This window comes from Aquila chrysaetos, chromosome Z (assembly GCF_900496995.4).
Source record: "Aquila chrysaetos chrysaetos chromosome Z, bAquChr1.4, whole genome shotgun sequence".
NCBI lineage: Eukaryota > Metazoa > Chordata > Aves > Accipitriformes > Accipitridae > Aquila > Aquila chrysaetos.
Genome location: NC_044030.1, coordinates 83,563,456 through 83,584,622, shown reverse-complemented (window position 1 = coordinate 83,584,622; position 21,167 = coordinate 83,563,456). Strand labels below are relative to the sequence as shown.

Here is a 21,167-nt window from a genome sequence, read left to right as displayed (position 1 = left end):
TTTCCTGGAATCAACACCACCACCAAAAAAATCAGAGACCCAGATAGGTGAAATGTACATTGATTCAGCAATTTCTGTTCTTTTCTTTCCCATCTCCTGCTAATTGCTTGTGAGGGAAATGTCACAGCATGAGGCCTTCATAAGCTTCTTCCTGCGGGGAAAGTTTTGCTGAGAAACAGTTGGTTCTGTGCTTTTTGAGACCTTGCATTAATTGGGAGCCTGCTCCTTGTAAGGAAATGGACTTCAGCTTGCTTTGTTCCTCACCTCAGCAAGCTTTAGGGTCATAAAAGGTACTGCCAGATGAACCGCCTGAATCCCTGATACTTCCTCTTCCTTCTTAAGTCCTTCCCAGGGAACTGCTGAAAATTAGCCCCAATTTAACACAGGCAATTTTTCACGTGGACACCAAATGTTGCTTTGCCTTTTCTCTGTATGACTCTTTTTCTCCTCTTTTTTTTTTTTTCTTTTAGGTTTTTTTTTTCAGTCCTTCTACAAGAAGGGTTGTGATTTATTCCTAATTTCTGTATTCAAATAATTATCCCAAAGAAGTAGTAGCTTTCTCAAAAAGTTTTCAGTCCCCCCAACTTTGTCTCTGCATTGTGTTGTGAACGGAGCTGTGGGAAATACTGTCCTCGTGGCCCAAAGTGGATTTACGGTACTGTTGTGTAAGAAATGGCTTGGCAGGCGGTTAGAGTTTTCAAAGCTGGGCTGTCTAACCAAGGGCAGCAGATGCTGGGTTTCTTTGTAAGACAGATTTGGGTTTGATGATCTTATTTTCATTTTCCAAAATTTCAGGGCTTTGGTTCTTCACACAGCAATAAATGTCTGCGCATGTGGAATCAAATTTCTTTCTTTGAATCTGCTTTTTTATTATGGCATCAAAAAATGAAAAGCAATAATTTTCGTCAAATTATAAATAGTGACAAGTAAAAATGTTGTAATGCTTTCAAGCTAAAATGTTCGTAAGATCACTGCAGGTGATGGTTTGGCCTTGAACTCTCCAAAAGTCAGGAAAATTGACAGCACGGCTGTTTTATGCGGCAGAATATGGACAGTAATGGGCATGTGAAATTCAATATCAGGTAATAAAGATCATCTTAGAAATTATTCTTTTCCTAACATATATAAATAAGAAGAGGTGGGAGTTGATGGGGCAAACTGTTGTACGAGAAACTCTGACTTTTTCCATTAAATGCAGCACGGACAATATTTTGAGAAACAGGAATACAGAAGGAAGACCTATGGGAGGGTAAATTGGGCCACAAGATGCTGTAGCGGTTTGGTTGACGATCTACACTTGGCTGTCAAATCCCTGTGCCATCCAAGACAGGGAAAACAGTCCAAGGCAGACCCCAGCTGAAGTGTCCTCGGTGCCACAAGACAGCTTGGAGGAGGTTGTGGGACTGCAGAAGGAGACCAAAGTCTGGAAAAGGGACTGTGGCCCTGTGGGAAGCCCAGGACAATGTGTACTAATACTTTGTAGCTAGAAACGTCAAAATATGTTCTTTAACGCCCTTTTACAGATTGCTGGATGTTGCTGGGTAAGTCATTTTGCTTCCCAAGCCACCTTGGAAAAAGGGGAGCCACGGCACTGACATCCTCTGCTAAGCAAGGCGATGCACAGTGCTCCATTAGGAGCAGATACTCCTGCTTCTTATTAATATTGCCATCCTCACGGTCACCATACCTCGAACGCAAGGGCGAAGCATTCCAGCTGTATTTGTGGGATGGGCTCGAAGGGCTGGCGTGTTAGCTCGTTAGTGTCCTCCTTGCAGGATCCTGCAGAAATTCACTGAAATTCGTCGGCTGTACCCACAGAAACCTGAGCATCACTGCGGCCTCTTCCAGCCTGCCTTTGCTGCCTCCATTTCCACGTAATCGGGGGCCGGGGGTCAGCCCTACATGGCAGGCTAGCTCGTGACGATGTGCCTCGCTTTCTCCTTCCAGGAGCAGGCACTGATGCCAACGTGTCCTTGATCCTGTTCGGGGAGAATGGGGACAGCGGGACCCTGGCTTTGAAGGAGTCCAACAAGTCTAACAAGTTTGAGAGGAACCAGATGGATGAATTCAACTTCTCGGACATGTTGAGCCTGGGAGATCTCTGCAAAGTGCGGATCTGGCACGACAACAAAGGTCAGGGCAGCAACTTGGGGGGGTGGGAGAGGCTGGGACAACGTTTTCACTCGAGGAAACACATCTTGCTCCATGGAGATGGGGCAGGCTGAGGGCACTGTTCCCAGCTCTGCTGCAGGCTGGGTAATCCCAAGGGTTTTACCTGGATCCTGTGTCCCATCTTGCCTGTCTAGACATACCCCCTTCACGCAGGAGAGCATCTCCCTGCATGCCGGTGTAGCATCTGCTCTAATGGGCTCCCAGCTTCAGCGTGAGCTTACAGCCACCGCTGCAGCACGGATAACGATAGCTCCTCCAAAGCAAAGCCATCCAGCCTGTTATCCCAACACACTGACGCTCTTAATGCAATACCTTTTTCACAGGCCAGAATGGCACTTTCCTAGCAATTTAATGCTATCAGCCTGACACCGACACATGGGGTAATGCAGCCTGGCGTAACACAGTGAGCTTTAGAAGATAGAAATAAAGATCTGTGTCTGTCTTTATTAAAATCACTACATCAGCCGGTGAGCGTGCGGTGCCCTGCCGAGAGAGATTCTGACATTTCCCTGCTGCTGGACACCCTAACAGATTTCACAAACAGGAGAGCAGCACTCAGTACCACTGCCATAGCCATTTGTGTTGTTATTCAGGTACCAAGCAGCATCTTGTAACGAATGCATCACTCGCACTGCTGCGATGACATCCCATCCCATCCCATCTTCATCTAAAAGAGATGATCTCGCATTAATAATGACTTGCTCGCTAATGGCAGGCCCTTGCTGCAGCCCAAAAGTGAGGCTTGATGGCTCCCATAGACCCACCTGGGTCAGTATTAACAAGGCAGTTTGGACAGTAGTATTTGTCAAAGTCCTGGGAGGAATGGCAGCAGGACTACCCAGTCATTACCTGGTTGTACTGGGGCAGCTGGTTGATGGTTGGCCTGGGGTTATATGTCAGTATGGACATGTCCTGGCCATCATCTTCGTGACATCTCCAAGTTGTGGCAGATGGAGAAGGCTGCAACTCATGTGATATTAATAAAAGATGCTACCTCTGCATCAGATTCTCCCACTGGAAGTTTGCCTCCTTTTTTTTTATTAAAAAAAGAAAAGAAAAGAAAAGAAATCTTATTACAGCCTCTGTCTGTTGTGAAATATGGGAAATACAACCATCCACCTAACATGATCGTTTATTCCCAGCCACTGCAAGCTTTGGGCTTGTATTTATCACTCCCACAACAGAGGACAATTTAGTTGATTAACCTCTGTAATATCATGTTATATATCTGGTGCTGAATGCAGTAAGGGAGCTGCTTTTACCTGATTTGAGTTACCAAACCAGTTATTCTTTGAATCTGCAGTTTAGATGCAGAAATGGAAAGTGCTATCAAAATACCCACTAGAGTTTCAGCTCAGCACACAAGAGTGGTTCGGATGTCCTTCTGAGAGCAGCAAGAAGTCAACATGGACTTGCAGATTCATTTTCAAATATATTACCAGCCAAAATGTCTACAAAAAGAACATTTTCCTCAAAAGACATTGTGGCTCCCCAGTGCTTGGTCGTGCTAACAGAATGAAATACGCCCACCAGAGCAGCGCTGATCCTTCAGGCTCAGGCACACGAACAGGCTGGCATGTAGGAAGACGAGAACTGGGTCAGACCGAGGGTCTGTCGAGCCCAGCAGCTCTTTCCAACAGAAGCATCACTGGTTGTCCGAGGAAGAGGATGAACTGAGCAAGCATGTGTAATCCTTCTCTAGTTCTCTACATTTTACTATACATAGCTCAGGGCATCTCCTGAACTGGATATCATTTTTGTCCATTAAGTAACTTTCAATGAATTTTCTTGTTCAAGTGCTTGTCCAGACTCTCCAGGAGACATTTAGCGCCTGAGGCATCCCATGGCAATGAGTCCCATGGGTCTGCTCTGCTGCGTGACAAGCAAATCCTGTTAATCTAGGTGGTTTTGCTGCCTTTTCCTTCCTCCGCAGGTGATCACGGTTCACCTTCTCCATGTCACCGATGCTGTCGATGGTACAGGTTGGGGAGTTACCACATTGCAGCTGAGCTATGGTAATTGCTACCTGCATGCTCTTGGTTAGTGGCAGAGGGAAGTAAAGAGTTTAGCTTTAGGCTAAGCAGTAAATAGGCTCAATTAGTTTAAATTTGCTGTGGGCTAAGAGCATGTACCCAGATAGCCACCACTAGTCAGCTAAAATAGTAAACCATGTGTCCAGAACCTGAAAAAATACTTCATATTTATGGATATAAATACACATTGCAACCTCATATTCTCTTTCCTTATTTCCCTCATATCACTGGTTTCCATTTATAAATAATAGTTAATAGGGCTTTTACCAGACCTAGCTGACTGCAGGGTTAAGCCTTGGACAAACAACATGCTCAGGTTTTGTTCAGCAAAAATGTACTTGTTTTTCTCCCCAGAAAGAAGGACAACTGTAGTTTAAATCATAACATATGTTGTCTTCATTGTTCTTGCATTAGTCATGTGAAAGGCATATCCTATCTAAAACTTCACACAATGCAGCATGACAGTTTGTTGGGTGGGTAGAGTATTTATTACTGCTGGGATCCCAGGCTATAGCTATCCTTTGCATATATGCCTGCTCTCTCTCTATAATTTATACAAATTGGCTATGCCACTAGTTAGAAATTCCTGGCTCTATTTTTTGGAAAGGAGTAGTGGGGTCAGGGATTGAGGATTGTGTATGGTTTTTGTCAGATGCTTAGGGGACTTTGGGTATTAAAGAAAAATGTGCTTGTATTTACCATTACTTTGAGGCATCAGATGTTGATCATTCTTTCCTTAGTTTTTTGCTTTTTTGTACTAAACGGTTCTCTGCCAATGGTCTGTGGAGGACTCAGCCTCACACTGACCTCCCCCATTTGCTCCTCACATGCTGAATACTTGGAACACGGTCGATGTTCTTTTCCTGATTTTCTTAATAATCAGCCTCAATGACAACATCGGCCTGTGTTGACTCACATTAGGTGCCTTTAGCACCTATGGGCTAGTTAAGGGAACCATCTCAAGGCTTCTTTTTCATTCAGACATCACCTGGTCCCAGCAAGAAGTCAACAAATCTGCCCCCATTTCAGGATAAAACACATTTAAATGGCTTGCCCAAGGTGGCTATTTTGCCATGAAGTCCAGCTCAGCATCCGTCCCCATCAGCGAAGTTTTGCTGCAGTGGCTTTGTTCCCAGTTCACATCCCACTTTTGTTTATCTTTTTACTGAAATTTGACTGCAGTGGGGGGTTCAGAGTTGAAGAGACCATAATTGCAATGGCAAAGACTGTCAGAACGTCTTTAAATTGCAAACACTGTGTTTACCTCCTCTGGAAAAGCATGTCAGTTTTATGGTCCCACTTTAATGCTTTTAAATGCCATTTTCTCCACAAAAACTGCTGAGTGGCATCTCTGTATGAGACATAAAGGAGGAATGAAGCCCCCATCCAATTCCTCTGACTTCAGCAAAATTGATTAGGGAGGAAGTCGGCGCTCATTTGAAAACAGGCAGTTTAGAGACTTCACAACTGCAATTTCAAGGAACTTGTTCCTGATTTTTTTAGATGTTTCGAGCTCACCAGCAAGAGTCTGGTAACAATGAATTGCTGTGAATGAAATTTAGTTCTAAGTTTTGCTCCATGTCTTTTTATCTTGCCCCTGTTTACTTTGAGATACTGATGTTCTACCTAATATATTTAGACTCCCTGAGCAAATTTAATCGTTTCCAGACTCCCCATCTCCTGATCTCAGATAGGCACTATGTATTTTCTCATATCTCAGTTCATTTACTTCTGCATTTATGCAAGATCAGTATCTGTAGGTCTGTAGAAATGCTGGCTTTCTAAATATAGGCCTCATTTTTTTCTCTGGTTTAAGAACTAAATCACCATTCTGGAAGAATGGCTTAAAGTTTCTCAGTATCTCAGTAATGGAATTATTTACCTAGAAAAAGCTTTTTTTTTTTTTTTTTCCTTTTTTTTTATTGCCTTTTTCTCCTTGCAACAAGGAGATATGGGAAATCTAGATTTAGCTCCCTCATCTGCCTGAGTAGATTTGAACCCAGATGATAAACAGTCTTTCCACAGTCATTAATTTCAGATTCTTGATTATCTCAGTTGCCATCAGCCAAGGGGAGCCAGGAAGAGTCTAATTATGGATAAACCAGACTTCTCTGTGTTATTATAGGAGCAAAGACAGAAGTAAATAACAAGGTTATGCAGCCCAACTTCTTCTTTGCCTCAACAGGGCCCTTCTCTCAATTACACCAACTGCTATGACATTGTCTAATTGAGTTTTAAATAGTCTAACTGCCCCAGTGACTCCTTTCGGGTGGCTCTTCCAATGGAGAAGTATCTTATTCCCCTTTCTTGATCTGGACCCAGCTCAAAAACATTAGCATACCCTTGTTTTTCCTTTTCTTTCTCTGAAGGAACTACCTTTTTAAGGAGTAGTATCTTGAATCAGATCTTAAACTGCCCCAGCCTTGAACTCACAGCACACAGCTTTTCCAGAGATATGTTTCTGCAATATACGGGCGGGATTCTGGGCACTTGTAGGACGTAAATTATTAAAAGAAACCTAAAGAAAGATCTGCCTTTTTAGCCCTTTGTCAGGATTTGCTCAGCTATCAGACTTAAGAAGGGCTTTTCTAAGCCCTCTTCTCAACGTTTGACTGTTGCCTCATAAACTCTGTTGATCCATGGGGCAGATTTGTTGAATGGTTCCTGCTTTAAATAAAAAGTGAGCGGAAGAGAAACACATGTGTAAAACTGTCCAAGGAGAGGAGAGTCCCTCCTCCCCCCTCTTTTGCTGACGGCTCAGTACAGAGGGAGGCAACGTCAACTCCTGCATCTTTCTGGATGGACTGAAGTCAACGCCGTAGACAAGGCACAAACGGGCATGCAAGCTGCAGACCTGCGTGGCAGACCAGCAACCGTGCCGTAGGCTGCTCAGCCCTTCAGATTGCCCAAATCTGTCTTCAGCCCCTCGGGAGACCCCAGCACCGACCCGCAGAGCCCTCCTCACATGCCATACGCCTTCCTTTCTTTTCAATGGTAGGTTTTTTTCCTTACGCTCAACAGTCTTATCACAAAGGTGGGCTTTGGCACACAGTGCAAGCAGAAGACAACGCAAAGATCTCACAGTCCAGAGTTGACATAAAATAGAAGAAAAAAAGATGTAAGCAAACAAAACAGCAGCCTTGGAGAGAAGGTGAAGACTTCAGTGTTGACCTTGCACAGACTTTCATTTCTTCCCAATCTCCTGTAACTGCACAACCCTTCACTATGGAGTGGAAAGAACCCAAAAGGTCAGATATAGCTGTAGGATTATAAATTCTGTAAAAGCTTCTCTTTATACAAGCCTCCTTTGCTCCTCCTGGGGACAAATTATCCTGCATCCTTGTTAAATGCTTTTGCATCACGTATGCCTCAATAAAACACAAAATATGCTTCAATCGCAAGAATATCATCTGAGAAACTGTTATATCTTCACTCTGAGCTGTTAAGTGTTTTTGCACAGGAGTAGTTTATCTGTAAGATGTGGAAGGTTTTTTGTCTGAGAGTAATTTATGGGTGGTTTTGACCTGAGTCAAATCCTGGACTGAACAAGTTGAACAGAGAGGAGGAGGGGCAGGGGACCTATTTTCTAAAACTGTCCCAAGTGTTAAGCTTTTGCTTTGTCAAAGGTTGTGAGAGGTTTTGCATTGCCTGTCTGCTCTGATGAGAAATATTGTGGTGTGAACTAACATGATCCTAAAGGAGAGATATACAAAATGGATCTATTTTTATTCTGCCACTGGCTTGCTGAATGACCTTGCGTAAATCACATCCCTGTACCTCATTTTCAATTATGTAAATTGGGGATAAAAATTATTCACCTTCTTAAAGTGTTTTGAGATGTATTGATGCAAAGCTAGATGCTATGATTTTAACACCTCACAATTAACGCTCCATTTCCAGCAATCTGATGCTGCTATCAAAACTCCCACCACTTTCTGGGTGATGTCTCATGTGGTGGTGTTTAGGGATGGATGGTCATCTAACCAGGCAGGGGATAAATAATATCAGAGGACACAAGGCTGATGAACTGTCTTTGTAATGGTCATTACTTTATGTTTCAGAAAATGTGAAAAGTAAAAAAAAAAAAATGCAGTTAGGGAGCTGAGCAGCACTGGCTGATGGTTGTGAATGGCTGGGCAGCAGCAATTCTTCACTGACTCCTGAGCAGTCAATGTCCCAAGCAGAATTTTTCTTTTACTCCTATGGGAACATAAGCACCAGTAATGACTTCATTGGGCATCAACTGCTTTCAAAACCAAACCAAAGAAGATCTGCTACAGATAGACAAGGGATAGAGAGGAAGGTCGATGAACACGGCTGCAAACAGTGGAGACAGTTTAACTTCCATGGACATGTGTGTATCCAAGTCTGGATGTGGTTCTGCCAGCGCAGATTTGATCCCACCAGCTCTCGCTTTGCAAGGAACAGTTAATATTCACTTAAGCAAGGTCAGGGACCAGGTGCCTAGCGAGTGGTGAACCCACCAGACTCGGTTCATTCTCACTCTTTTTCTCCCATCCTCCCCTGTGTCTGCATGTGTCAGAACAGCTTAATATTTTGGGGGTGAATATAGGCTGGCGCAAGCGATGGCTGTTCCCAAGAAGGGCAAAGGAAACTTCTGGTGCTGCAAGTTGGGGTTTTAGTTAGATGAAGCGGTAATGTCATTATCTGTGTTACATCTATTACTTCTAAAGTCAGACTTGACTGCACTAATCACTGCAGAAATGCATGACAAGGAGCTTACAATCCAACCTGTGTGTTCAACATCAGGAAAGCACAGACTTTCAGCATTGCCTGGGAAAAAGGCAGGATGGTCCTGTGAAGACCTTGCAGACATACACAGAGGGTCCTCACCCAGCATCACCCGCTTGTCAGCTTGGGTCCTTTTGAAAAGGACGATAAACGGGACAAATAACTGCTCTTTTGGGTAAGGACACTTGGGGAAGAGAATACATTTCCCTACATGACACTAAATTATACAACTGCCGGAGTCAAGCAAGCAAAGTGATTCTGTTTTCCCCAAAGCTCTTCTTCTCCTCTAATTACTTTTGAAATGTTTTGCATGCTATTGAAAATGTCACTTCCAGCTGCGGACCATTAAGGAGCATACGTGGCACAGCCACGGGTTTTATTAGGGCAGGTTTGCTGCTGGGGATTTCGATGGCAGTGAAACAGGCCTGGAGTGAATTACCTTTTGTTACAAACATTGAACACTAGTTATGGTGATAGGGGATCTTCCACAAAGGCGCAGTGGTGGCCAATCTATTTTAAAGACTGAGACCTGCATAATCAAGCAGAAACTGCTCAGATATGTGCTATTTCTTCCCTTCTGCCCCAGAGCAGTAATGGAGACAAAAGTAGTGGTCCTGGTTTGTACTGGGGTCACTGCAGAAAAGCCCACGATGCTCTCCAAGGCATTCGTGCAGTTGGTTTGTTCCTGAGCCCTTGTTCTCCTGCTACTGTTGGTTGAAGTGCCAACAGGTTACAAAGAGATCTGCTCCGGCTCTTCTGCAAGCACCGAAAGTTGAGCGATGGAGCAACTGTGGCTTTCGCGGCAGATCAGGATCCACCACCCAACAGTATCCAAGGAAAAGGCTGGTGAGCCGTTGCTGCAGAGATCCTGCACTTCTTCACTGATGCTCACTCCATAAACCAGCTTGTGTTGAGGATTTGATGCCTCTGGGGTTACGGCCGTATGGGATGTAGTTTCCTTTCCTGTTGTTTTTTTAGGTGCTGTAATGGCTCTGAGCCCATTGCTCAGCAAAAGCCCCACAGGAACAGAAGGTGTAAACAGGGTTATACCCTGAAACCAGGATTTCACGACCTCAAAAGTGGTTCTGCAAGCACAGTTTTTTCTCCTTCCACTGATGTGCTCCCCAGCACACAGAGCCAGCTCAGTGGAGGGAAAGGATCACATTTAGACTTCGTGCATTACTGGACTTTGCATTTTTTTTTCCCAGATCAATGCAAAAAGAAATTAAATATATCTTTTCCCAGCCTGAATCAAGAGGAAAACAGCACCTTGTCTGATAAAGCAGAATAGTTTCTTCAGCCCCAAACCAATCCTTCCATTTCCATATCAGCTTTTAAATGGGGTTTAATGCTGTGGCAGTGAAACCCTTGATGTTTCACCTGGGGTGAATTATTTCTCTTGAGAAATGAACAACAATATAGGATGCTTCTACAGCTTCCAGGTCTCCTAATCTAAGTTGCTAACCATCAGGAAGGAAAACAGGAAAAAGGAAAGACCACGTCTAGTTAGAGGGAAGATAAGTATTTTTTAGTTTAAAGCAGATGGGAAGGTGCTTTGGGGCAGTAGCACCATTTTTCTAAGAGTGATCAGCCAGCTCCTTGATTTGAGGTACCCTTGTGCTGTAAGGGACAGCCTCTTTGTATTTGCTTTTCTGTGTTGATCCCCTGACAAAGCCCGGAGCTTGCTCTTTAAATAGCCCAGAGCAGATAAATGCATCTTTTGCGGGGAACACCAGGAAAAGCTGCACTTTTTGTGCTTGCTTTGCCCTCAACTCTGACATGTGCTGGAAAGTCAGCTCCGGTCCATCTCTCCCTGTGATAAAAAAGCAGGTTTTTGTTGCAGCTCTGCTGGTGAGCAGCTGCTGGAAGCAGGCTGGAGAAGAGGGAGGAGGGTATGTGCATCTCATTCAGCCTTTTTTCTGATACCGCTGCTTAGCACTGATCCTGTCCCAATCATGCTGTTCACTGTTGGCAACAAGACTAAGATCACCAATTTATTCTATCCCGGGCTGCAGTCATTGATCTCTCTTGCTGGAGAAGGATGAGATGTTTTCTTTCTTTCATTCTGTACTGTTCTAGCTAAAGTTTTGATGGAAGTGGAGCAGCCTCCTGAATATGCTGCAGAGATGTTCATTGAACTTAAATGGAAATAAGCCTGCCAAAAAGATTAAGGGCTGACGCTGCCAACATGTTTAGAATACATTTCCAAACAGCCCCAAAGAGCAAGTTGCTCCAGTTATAGTGCAGTGGGAGCCCTGGGGAACTTGATAAGATCTGCCGCTGGAGCCTGGAGGAGGTCTTGCACGTTTGGCTGGTGCATCCAACCCCCCTGCCTGGGTGTTGCACCCGTGGTATTTGCACAGGTCTTGTCATTGGCACGTGGCACTGTCCTCCCAGTTCAAGAGAGACGGGAACATACTGGAGAGAGTCCAGTGAAGGGCCACAAAGATGATTAAGGAATTGGAGTGTCTGTTGTATGAGAAGAGGCTGAGAGAGCTGGGACTGTTCAACTTGGAGAAGACAAGGCGCAGGGGGATTTTATTGATGTGTACAAGTGTCTGATGGGGGGAGTAAAGAAGATGGAGCCAGACTCTTCTCACCAGTGCCCGGTGACAGGGCAAGAAGCAATGGGCACAAAGTGAAATACAGGAAATTCCATTTAAAAATAAGAAAAAAAGCTTTTTTCTCTGCATGGGTAATCAAACACTGGCACAGGTTGCCCAGAGAGGTTGTGGAGTCTTCATCCTTGTAGATATTCAAAACCTGACCTGACACAGCCTTGAGCAACCTGTTTTAGCTGAGCTTGCTCTAACCAGGGGCTTGGACTAGATGTTCTCCAGCGATTCCTTCCAGCCACAATGATTTTGCAGTTCTGTGCCCCCAAATTTTAAGGGGCAAGTGGTATCTTTGGTGTCTTTGTGCTTTGTAGCGAGCAGTTTCCTAGCTTGAAGAAGGTTCAGGAGGCCAAAGTAGCAAACGGGAATGGCTGTGAGGTTGGTAGAGAACTGCCAACAAGTGGTGTGGAGGGATCGCAGTCCACAGGACCAGGGTGACTTGTTGACATAACTCAAAAAGGTGCCATCATTTTCTTTTCAGGGCTAAAGAAGGTTAATATTTGCAAACTAAGGAAGTAGGCACATGGCAGTGAGTTCTTGGAAGAGCAAGAGTTGTTTAATGTCTCTGGGATGTAAATAATAAGTCAGCAGAGATCTCTCATCATGAACATAACCTTTCTTTGTCTGACTAATACCAGGACTTGTAAGTAGGACTGTCAGAACCTCCTGTCCCCCCAAGCTTAACAAGGGCTTCTTCTGTTTCAACAAAGAAATCAGGAAACTGTTCCCAAATGCCCTTTTCTTCATTTTCAAGTTGCTTTTCCACTGAAAAAAAAAAAAAACCCAAGGAAGTAGAAAACTAAAAGGGAGCTATGACTCCTAAGAAGGCCCTAAGGCAAAAGTTAGGTGATTTGGTGGTCCCTGCTGGAGCATCCATCACTTTAGTCTATCCTGTGTTCATGTCCAGTCACAGCATTAGTGAGTTCACCCTGGTTGCTTGGCAAAGTCAGGATAGCATGGGTAATTTCCTTGCATGGGCTAGCTGGCAGGGTCAAAGCAGCAAGCTGTAATTTCTGACCTTCTGACCTTCAAATCCAAGTATGAAGGGTTTGGGGGTAATACAGGCCATAGAGAAAGACACTAAACCCTACAGCTTGTGGCCAGCTAGCACTCCCAAAATGTGAAGGGACCACCACAAACCATGCACACACTGCTATGTCTTTTTTAATAGCTACAGACATGTGTGGTGGACGAGTGGGGGTTAGGTGGAACATGAACTCATGTCTTTCTTTTGGCTTTAAGGCTTCATGTTTCCCTTAAAATGGAAGGAAGAATCAGCAGCAGTTTCTGTGACAGAAGCTGCTCCATTAACTTTTGCCCCTAAACCCAGGAGATTTCGTGCTTCTGGCTCTGGCAAACAGGGCCCTGATTTCTCTGGGGCTTTGTAAGGGTTTGTTGTCCCTAAGCCACAGCAGTGCTTCTACCTGGGGTGGTTCCCGTGTTGGTATGTTGACAGGAGGCACGCCAGCCCCATCTCTCCCTGCTCACTGCTGCTGCTACTGGTATTGCAGAAGCCCTGTCTTGTGCGACGTGCTGGGCAAGGACAAGCGATGGTCTCTTGTCCAAAGAGTTTGAAATCTAGCTTATCCAGGACCATGCTCTAACACCCTTATATCTGGTCAAGAGCCAGCAACTCCCTCAAAAGCATGGCCTGACTCTAGAAGAGGGATCAGATTATGGTCTTGAGCAAGTCGACATCGGTTTTGGTATCAGAACAATGTCATGTTCACTTGTGACATCATCTGAAGCAAATACAAATAATTTCTAGTACCAGCAGGATGCTACCGAGGAAAGGAGTCTCACCTCCTTACCCAAGCTATGTGTAAATATCCAAAGCTTTTTTATTTTGTTGTTTTACTAGGAATCGCACCGGGTTGGCACTTGGAATATATTGACGTGAAGGACTCCGCCATGGACAAGACATTTCGCTTCCAGTGTGATCGCTGGCTGGCTAAAGGTGAAGACGATGGGCAGCTCATAAGGGAACTGGCTTGTGCCAATAACGACATCCTGGAACTGAAGGAACGGACCGGTAAGTTTAGAATTGACTTGTGGCATTTGCTGAGGGACCTCAGAGGCCATGTGGTCCTAACCATATCTCCTGCAAGCTGCTCCACTAAGCGTTCCCATACAATAGGCGTTTGTATTTGCAGGCTTTAAGGGTTGGATTATTTAAGGCACTCTTTGGTTCAAAAGTGCAATGCTGTGATAAGAAAGAAACAACTCAGGATTTATGAGGAAGAAAAAGATCTCATTCTGAGTTGAAACGTAAGAGGAGCCCATCTGCAATGGTTCAATCCAGCCATAAGGACACATGGTTAGCAAGCCATAAGGACACATGGTTATGGTCTCATTAGAAATAATGGGCTTGAGTCTTTGAGGTGGAAAATAAGTTCAATCCTTAAAGCTTTGTAAGTAACATTGTTCCAGCTTCCTGCTTAACATGTTCTGGGCTACTAGCTCAAGTATCCCAGCTGAACATGATGGCTGAGCTTAACACCCCATAGCCCTGGGTCTGCTCTGGGTAATTCCACTGAGTCCAAGGTAATTACACTGGCGTCTAATGTGGTGAGCTGGTGAGAGAGTGAGTTATTTAACTGCACTGATGATATGCAAAGTGCATCTCAGGAACTCCTGCACCACAGTGCTCTTCTTTAGGAGAGTCCTGGAGAGTCAATAATCACATTACTTCAGTGTGATTTCACTCTGCCCCTGCAAAAATTCAGTCTTGTGATTGCCATTTTGGGTACTTACATGCCACCACAGCATCCGAGCACTTTCTGTTGGGTGCGTGGATATCCTCACTGTCCCTGTTAGGAACGGTGGCACAAAAACTGTAGGATTTGGGCTGTGTTAAAAAAAGAGTGTTTAGCACAGCAGGGAGCTGGACATAACTTGTTCAAGAGCAGCTCCATCTACTCTTGCTAGCTGATTGAGCAGTACTCATATTTTTCATGAACTCTGTCCCTGCATGAAATCCAAAGCACGTAGAAGTCAAAAGTCCCACAGATTTCAGCGTGGTTCCATGCTTATTTTGCAAATGCTTCCTTGTGTGCTGTGACAAATATTAGGAAGAGAGATTTTAAGCAAAGTGACAGCCCAATGAAGAGATCTTTCTGGCCATCTGCTCTTCCTTTTCTGTTTAACGCGTGTGTTAATTATGCTTTAAAGCCTATGAGATTGTCACAGTAACAAGCGACAGAGAAGATGCAGAAACAAAGGAAAACATCTGGATCATCTTAGAAGGAAAGCTGGGCCGCTCGAAAGAATTCCTTATGGAAAACTCTTCCAAGAAAAGGAGATTTGAAAGGTAGTGGGACAGGATGGTGGGCTAGAGGAACTCCCCACCAGCTGTGTGTCTTCCACAAATGCCACCTCTTCTCCAGGGTGGTTTACAGAGTTGCATTTGTGCCATGCTCTTTCTTAGCCCCTTTCCAAAAAGCCTAATGGCTTCTCACCTGGAGTAAAAGGAAGATGTAAAATTAGTTTTTGATGGGCAGACACAGAGTAGGTTTCAAAATGATAAGAAAAAGAAGGCATTTGGTAAAAGGAAATGTAGATGATGCAAGTGTGTGTCCTTTTGTATTAGTACATACAAACGGGCTTCTGGCGAGCCCCCGGGGAGGCTGTGTATTTTTGAGCTGGGAGGAGCAGAAGGAAGCTGGAGGTGGTTTTAGTTCCTTTTACAGCATCTCACTGGCAGTGGGAATCAGAGAGAAAGTAAAAATAGTTAGAGGCTAAATGTTGTCAGAGCTGCTCAGATTTGACTTTCCAGACGAATCTGGGGAGTAAGGCTGAAAGATCACTGTCGCGTGAGGAAAGCCGAATATCAGCCTCATGTGCAGACGAGCTGGAGGCACATCTATGTAGCGTGGGGCAGATTCCTTCTCCCATGTGGGGCCAACGTGCTCCAGATGTGAGATGGGTTTTCTACTTTATTTAAGGATGCAGCACGCCCTTAGGAGACGGGAACCTCTTCAAAGTTATGGACACTGCTGATGTTCTGTTGCTTTGCAGGGAGGAAAGGTTTTTCTTGCAGCTCTGTAAAGGAAGGTGAAATTACAGCTGATGTGGAGTCTAGTGTGAATGGCTGAGATTTCATGTGAAACATGAAAGATGGGGAGGAGCTTCCTCCTGACCTTAAGCTGATGGTGTCTACAGTGGAGTTAAAAACACCAAACTCCAAAGCACTAATCACAGTCCATCCTTGGAGGCAGGTTAGAATAAGGACCAGTCCAAGGAGATAAACCTAAAAGATACGCAGGGGACATGACAGGGAGCCAGCCAAGGGTTTGACAGAGACCTATCGTTTCTCTAAACTGTTTTCAAGCTGAGCTTCGGGAAGGGTGGCTGAACTAGCAGATTTAAAACAGCTATGGTGGGTAGATGTGTAACAGATACAGTATCTGTCAAGGATGAATGAATAAGTGCTGGAGGGGAAATTAGTCATTCTTTAGCTTTATCTATAATGAGGCAAATTGATTTTGTATGTGGAACAGCCCAAGTTTATCCTGGAAAGTCCTAGTGGCAACAGTTTAAAGTGTCACCCCTAATCAGAGAAAATACTAAATTTAAATATGGAAATTATACTTTGTGTTGAATGATTGTAGTTAAATCAAATGACTTTAAATGAAGGCTTATCTTCTATCTTCAGTACCCATGTGCAAATTAACTTAATGTCCATATGAGACAAGTCACTGCCAGCCTTCAAGATATTAACTGAAACTGCTCCGTTTCCTGTAGGGGAGCAACAGACACCTTTCAGTTTTCTTCAAAGAACGTTGGTGAGATTGCAGCCATCTGTGTTGGTCACTGCCCAAAAGATGGGAAGAAGTCATCTGCAAAAGCTGATGTCTTCTGGCACGTCCAAGAGATTGTCATAACGGAGATGGAGCTTTGCAACAAGTAAGTGCCTCCTCACCTGAAGGAGCCGCTCCAGGAGGACGCGGGGAAGCTGAGCAGCTCTGCATACGTCTTCCTGAAGCATTTCAGATTTAAGCAATAGCAGAAAGTCTTACCAATCTTCATCCCTTTCTGAGAGCTAAGGACAAGCTGTTTAGTGTGTCGGGTACAGAACATCCCTGCCTGACTTGCCTGTGCGATGTCTGAGTTGTTAGAGAGGGCATTAATATGTGCAGGTAAGTTTATAAATAAGTTGACTTGGGTGAATCTCGCAGCTATGACAAAGTAATGCCTCAGCTTGTGGAAAATACTTAGAGTGACTGAAATTTAAGGCGTTTGTAGGATGCTCTGCACAGACTGGCCTTTAGGTAAGTCTTGGAAAAAGAGCTCCTAGAAAAAAGGTGAGAGTAACACAAAACCTGAACCTCCAGTTCAGACCAGTTTGGATGAGAGATCCTTCTGGTATGGTCCAAAAGGCCCACTGGAAATGTTGCAGTCATGCAGCTCAGCTACTCTGATTTGAATATGACTGAAATCTGCCATGGCTGAAAAATGAACATGTCTGAAGAGCCCTGAGCACATCAGATCCAACATGCTTTCGTCTGAGCCCTGTCTTTGGAAGGGCTGACGTTCACGACTCAGGGAGCAGATATCACAGCCACCATGCAGGAACTGGAGAAGATCACCCATTTGCAGAACAAACTGCTCTTCAGAGAAAATATCCACAATGTTAATTGTGGATATCTTTTCTTCTCCGTGATATTTCCATTGCTGCTAAGGAATTTAACTATAAGGAGTTTGTTCCAGCTGAGACAATTGAGTGTTTAAGAAGAAATCCTTGAAGTGGTTGGTTTTTTTTTTTTTAGAAGCCAAGAGTCTCTCCTAGCAAATTAATCAGCCAGCAGAAGAGCCACAATAATATTTGCTGAGTGAAAACTCAGTCAATTACATACTAAAACATGTTCTTTTCTCCTGGTGGGGAAAAAACTGGAACTCTTAAGTACAGCTGTGCAATCAAATCCATGCACTAAACTCACTGGGAGCACGCTGAAACTGCTGAACCAGTGTGTTTTGAAGGGGCGAAAGATCTTCCCATAAAGCCCCAGTTTTTTTAAAGTTGTTTTAAAATAAAGAGGGCAGCCAGGAGACACCGGTGAAGCCTGCAGCCTGTCATTGCACTGAAGCAGGGCTCCAGCTCTGCAGACGCAGCACTTCACAGCGGTGTTTGCTCTGCAAAGGAGCAACTGGAACAGATTGCACTGTGAAAGCAAGCTCTCACTTCAGGTATTCCCGATCTCAAACATCAAAAGACCCCTACCCAGGCAAGCCAAAGACCAAATTAAAAGAGTTATGATACTGCTGCTGCAATAGTTTTGAATTATACGGGGATTTTTGCCTTTTAGTAGTAGATTTTAGTATGTGAAAGGGCTGCATTTAGAAGCTTTTGATTGCAAATCCCAGGGCTAGAAAGGTCATCTTTTTTCTTCTTGCCCCTCGTGAAGACTGGCATGCTGCATTATAACTCCAGACCATGAGATATAACATAGCCCAAGAAATAAAACTGCAGCATCAGGCAACCCCTCCACTTTACTCTCATGCAGTTTTTCTGTTCTTGAGCCTAAAATTTTGCTCCCACCAGAATTTCTCATTTACAAAGCTTCCTTCAAGAGAAAGGAGTGCTTTACCTTGGCTGCGGAAAATGTCAGAAGTGTTGGAAGTGTTTAAGCAGCACAGTACCGCTGGAATCGCAGTAACCCTTCCTCCAGGTGTTTATTTTACGGGCACGCACTGCAATCCAGCTACGCTCCCTCCAGGAGGACCTGCTGCAGTTTGATGAAGGAGGGGGAGGGGGAAAAAACTCATTTGGAAATGATCTGCATCATTGGAAATGAAATACATCATTAAAAGCAGAGTGCTCCAGCCTCTGGCCGGGTGCCAGGTACGCGGTAATTTATGGATGTGCTGTGTGCTCCCTGCACATCACCAGAGGCAGCACTGCAGAGCCGAGGGCTTTCGGCATCTGGTACCTATCATTTCTGTGCTCGATGGTTGTTTTTTTTTTTTTGCCTGCTAAGGACGGGCTGGATGATCTAGATGAGGAAAGAGGGGGGATTTAAACCTCCTCCTCCTCCCATCTTTCCAATTCCCTTTTTTCTAGTTCCTAGCCCAACCTTAACCATAGCATCAGTGAGGATAATTGCTGATGTTCCTGCTCCCAGACCAGTTATAATCAGCGGTGCTGGGCTGCGTTAGCTGTGGGGCTGATTTCTTGTCCTGCCTCGGTGGGTCTGTAACTGGACGTGCTATTGCACAGGCAAAAAGAGGTGACAAGTGCCCCACAGCAACCCTCCCATGTGCAGGGTGTCTGTGGAGATGTTGGGTTTTCCAGTGGCAATGGTGAATCACGGCTGTCTTTTTAGAGAGAAACTCTAGTATACGGAAAAGTATTGAAACAGCATTGATATTAGGCAATTTAGTAGCACGCCCAGTCCATACCATTTGCTCAATAAAGTGGCCAACCGTACCATTAACATGCTGCTAATTTTCCTTCGGCAGATACTTTTTCAGGTGCAATGTGAAAATCCCTCTGCGTTACAAGAGACGGGACTACAAAGTCTTTGAGTGTGCCAAGGTCACCGAGAGCTTCGCCAGCAAAGCCCGGAGCTTGGTGCCAGTCAAATACGAGACCATCGTGGTCACAGGCTTTGAAAAAGGCGCGGGGACCGACGCCAATGTGTTCATCACCATCTTCGGGTTGAACGGGGACTCGGGAAAGCGGGCGCTGAAGCAGAAGTTCAGGAACCTCTTTGAGCGGGGCAAAACCAACAGGTTTTACCTGGAAACGCTGGACATGGGGGAGCTAAAAAAAGTCCGGATTGAGCACGACAACAGCGGTCTGGCACCGGGCTGGCTGGTGGAGCGGGTGGAGATCACCAACTCGGCGACTGGTGTGACCACCATATTTCCCTGTGGGAAGTGGCTGGATGAAAACCGGGGCGATGGGTTAATCTGGAGGGAGCTTTTTCCTAGGTACTGAGGCTGCAGGAGGGGTTTGGTCTCTTCTGCATGCACATTTTTCTCAGTATATACTGTTTTATATTGCATTTTACTTTTTAAAAGGCTGCCTTTTATATTGAGAGATTTTTAGTAGCAAGATGTGCTTCCTGGCTTAACATTTTGTAAAAGTAATACTGCTTTTTTTAAGGTGCATATAAAATTGTGAATGAAATAAATACATTTCTCACTTATTTATGATTAAAAGCCACAACTAGCAGAGCCATAACCTATCCTTTAACAGCTCAGATGGCATCTTCTGCTTTCAATGCTTTGCCCTGCCAGGGCTGGGGAAACCTGCTGGCCTCCACTGCTGATGGGCTCCCCTTTTAGATGACTAAAGAGGATTAGAAATATTTAAGAAAATTGAGCTTGGAGATCACAGTTTTTCCCACTTCTGGCAACTGTGAACACTGCATGTCCGTACACACACATGCGCATCGAAAGCAGCGGGCGCAGCAGGGCTTTCTGCAGGGAGGTTGGGAAGGACCCGTTATCCACCCAGCCAGGTCTCAAGGGGTGGGATTTGGGTCGTGTTTGCCACCCGTGGGCTTTCCTCCCCAAGCCAGACCCAGCTCTCCAGCTGAATTTTTCTGGGTCTGCCCAGAGCTGAGCTCTACAGTTAATGGCAGCCGGAGCAAAAGACCTACCAGCTAATCAATTCCACTGCAAGGAAGCTATGCTAACTATATTCAAAGCTGTCTCAGGATAATCTTACCCTATATGGCCTGAATACCAACTCTGTTTCAGAGCAGCTGCCATTCATTTTAATTTTTTTTTTTCTTTTAATAAGAATCGCTGTTTTGATTTTTTTCTGTGGTGGAGAAGGGATTTCCCAGCCGCAATAAGGGCCAGTGCTCCTGTAGATGGGCTCTTCCCAGCGACTCGCATCTCTACAGGTACCAACGAGAAAAGTTGTTTACAAATCATCACTTCTAGAGCCCCATCTCCCTCCCCAGGGAGCAAAGCAGGACACATCCTTCGGAGGAGAAAGGGGGATGTCTGAGCCGCCATGAGAAGACGACCTTCCTCCTGGCCCACCCGTGTCCTAGGAGAGGTCGTTTCCCCCTCCCAGAAGCTGATTTTAAACAAGTATTTTGTGCGAATGAGGATCAAATGGGTCAAGAGGGGGTTAAACCTGCTGAGCCCACCCACGCCATCAGTCCCTGGGTTGGGGAGGATGCTTCTGCTGGGACATGACCTGGATGTGCCTGGCTACAAGGCAGGACTGTCCCACTGCTGAACCCCTGCCTGGTCATGGGCAAAGGAGGCTCCAGCAAAGGCTAGTGATGCCGAGGCAGGAGTTAGGGACGTATTCCAGGTGCTGTCTGTTGCTCCTGGATAGTTGAAAGCTGCTGCATCCCACCAAAGTCCTGCCAGGGAAGTACTGCATCTTTATTTTCCGCAATAGGCACCACCGAAGAGACTTGAGCTTATTCAGGGCTGTCTGTGCCAGCTCGCAAATAATAGCTCAGACTAATTCATTTTAGAAACCTTTATGGTAACTGATGGGTTTGGAGCAGAGCAAGTTGCTTAAATGAGCCCAGTAATCAACCTCATCAATGATCAACTACTCACTGATGGGAATAATAATAGCAGCCTTTACTGGCTGTATTCTCCTTCCTCGCTGCAAACTGAT

The 21,167-nt window shown here is 44.9% G+C and overlaps 1 protein-coding gene across 6 annotated transcripts in view; it reads left to right on the top strand.

Moving 5' to 3' along the window:
- Positions 1-19,703, top strand: part of LOXHD1 (lipoxygenase homology PLAT domains 1) — a 142,487-nt gene extending 122,784 nt beyond the window's left edge. For all 6 annotated transcript variants that reach the window (XM_030005443.1, XM_030005442.2, XM_030005444.1 and 3 more), the window contains 5 exons: positions 1,948-2,133; positions 13,434-13,604; positions 14,744-14,882; positions 16,316-16,477; positions 19,031-19,703. In XM_030005443.1, coding sequence (XP_029861303.1) covers positions 1,948-2,133; positions 13,434-13,604; positions 14,744-14,882; positions 16,316-16,477; positions 19,031-19,511 — 1,139 coding nt within the window. In that variant the 3' untranslated portion in view covers positions 19,512-19,703. The remainder of the gene's footprint in view (positions 1-1,947; positions 2,134-13,433; positions 13,605-14,743; positions 14,883-16,315; positions 16,478-19,030) is intronic.
- The last annotated feature ends 1,464 nt before the right edge of the window (positions 19,704-21,167 follow it).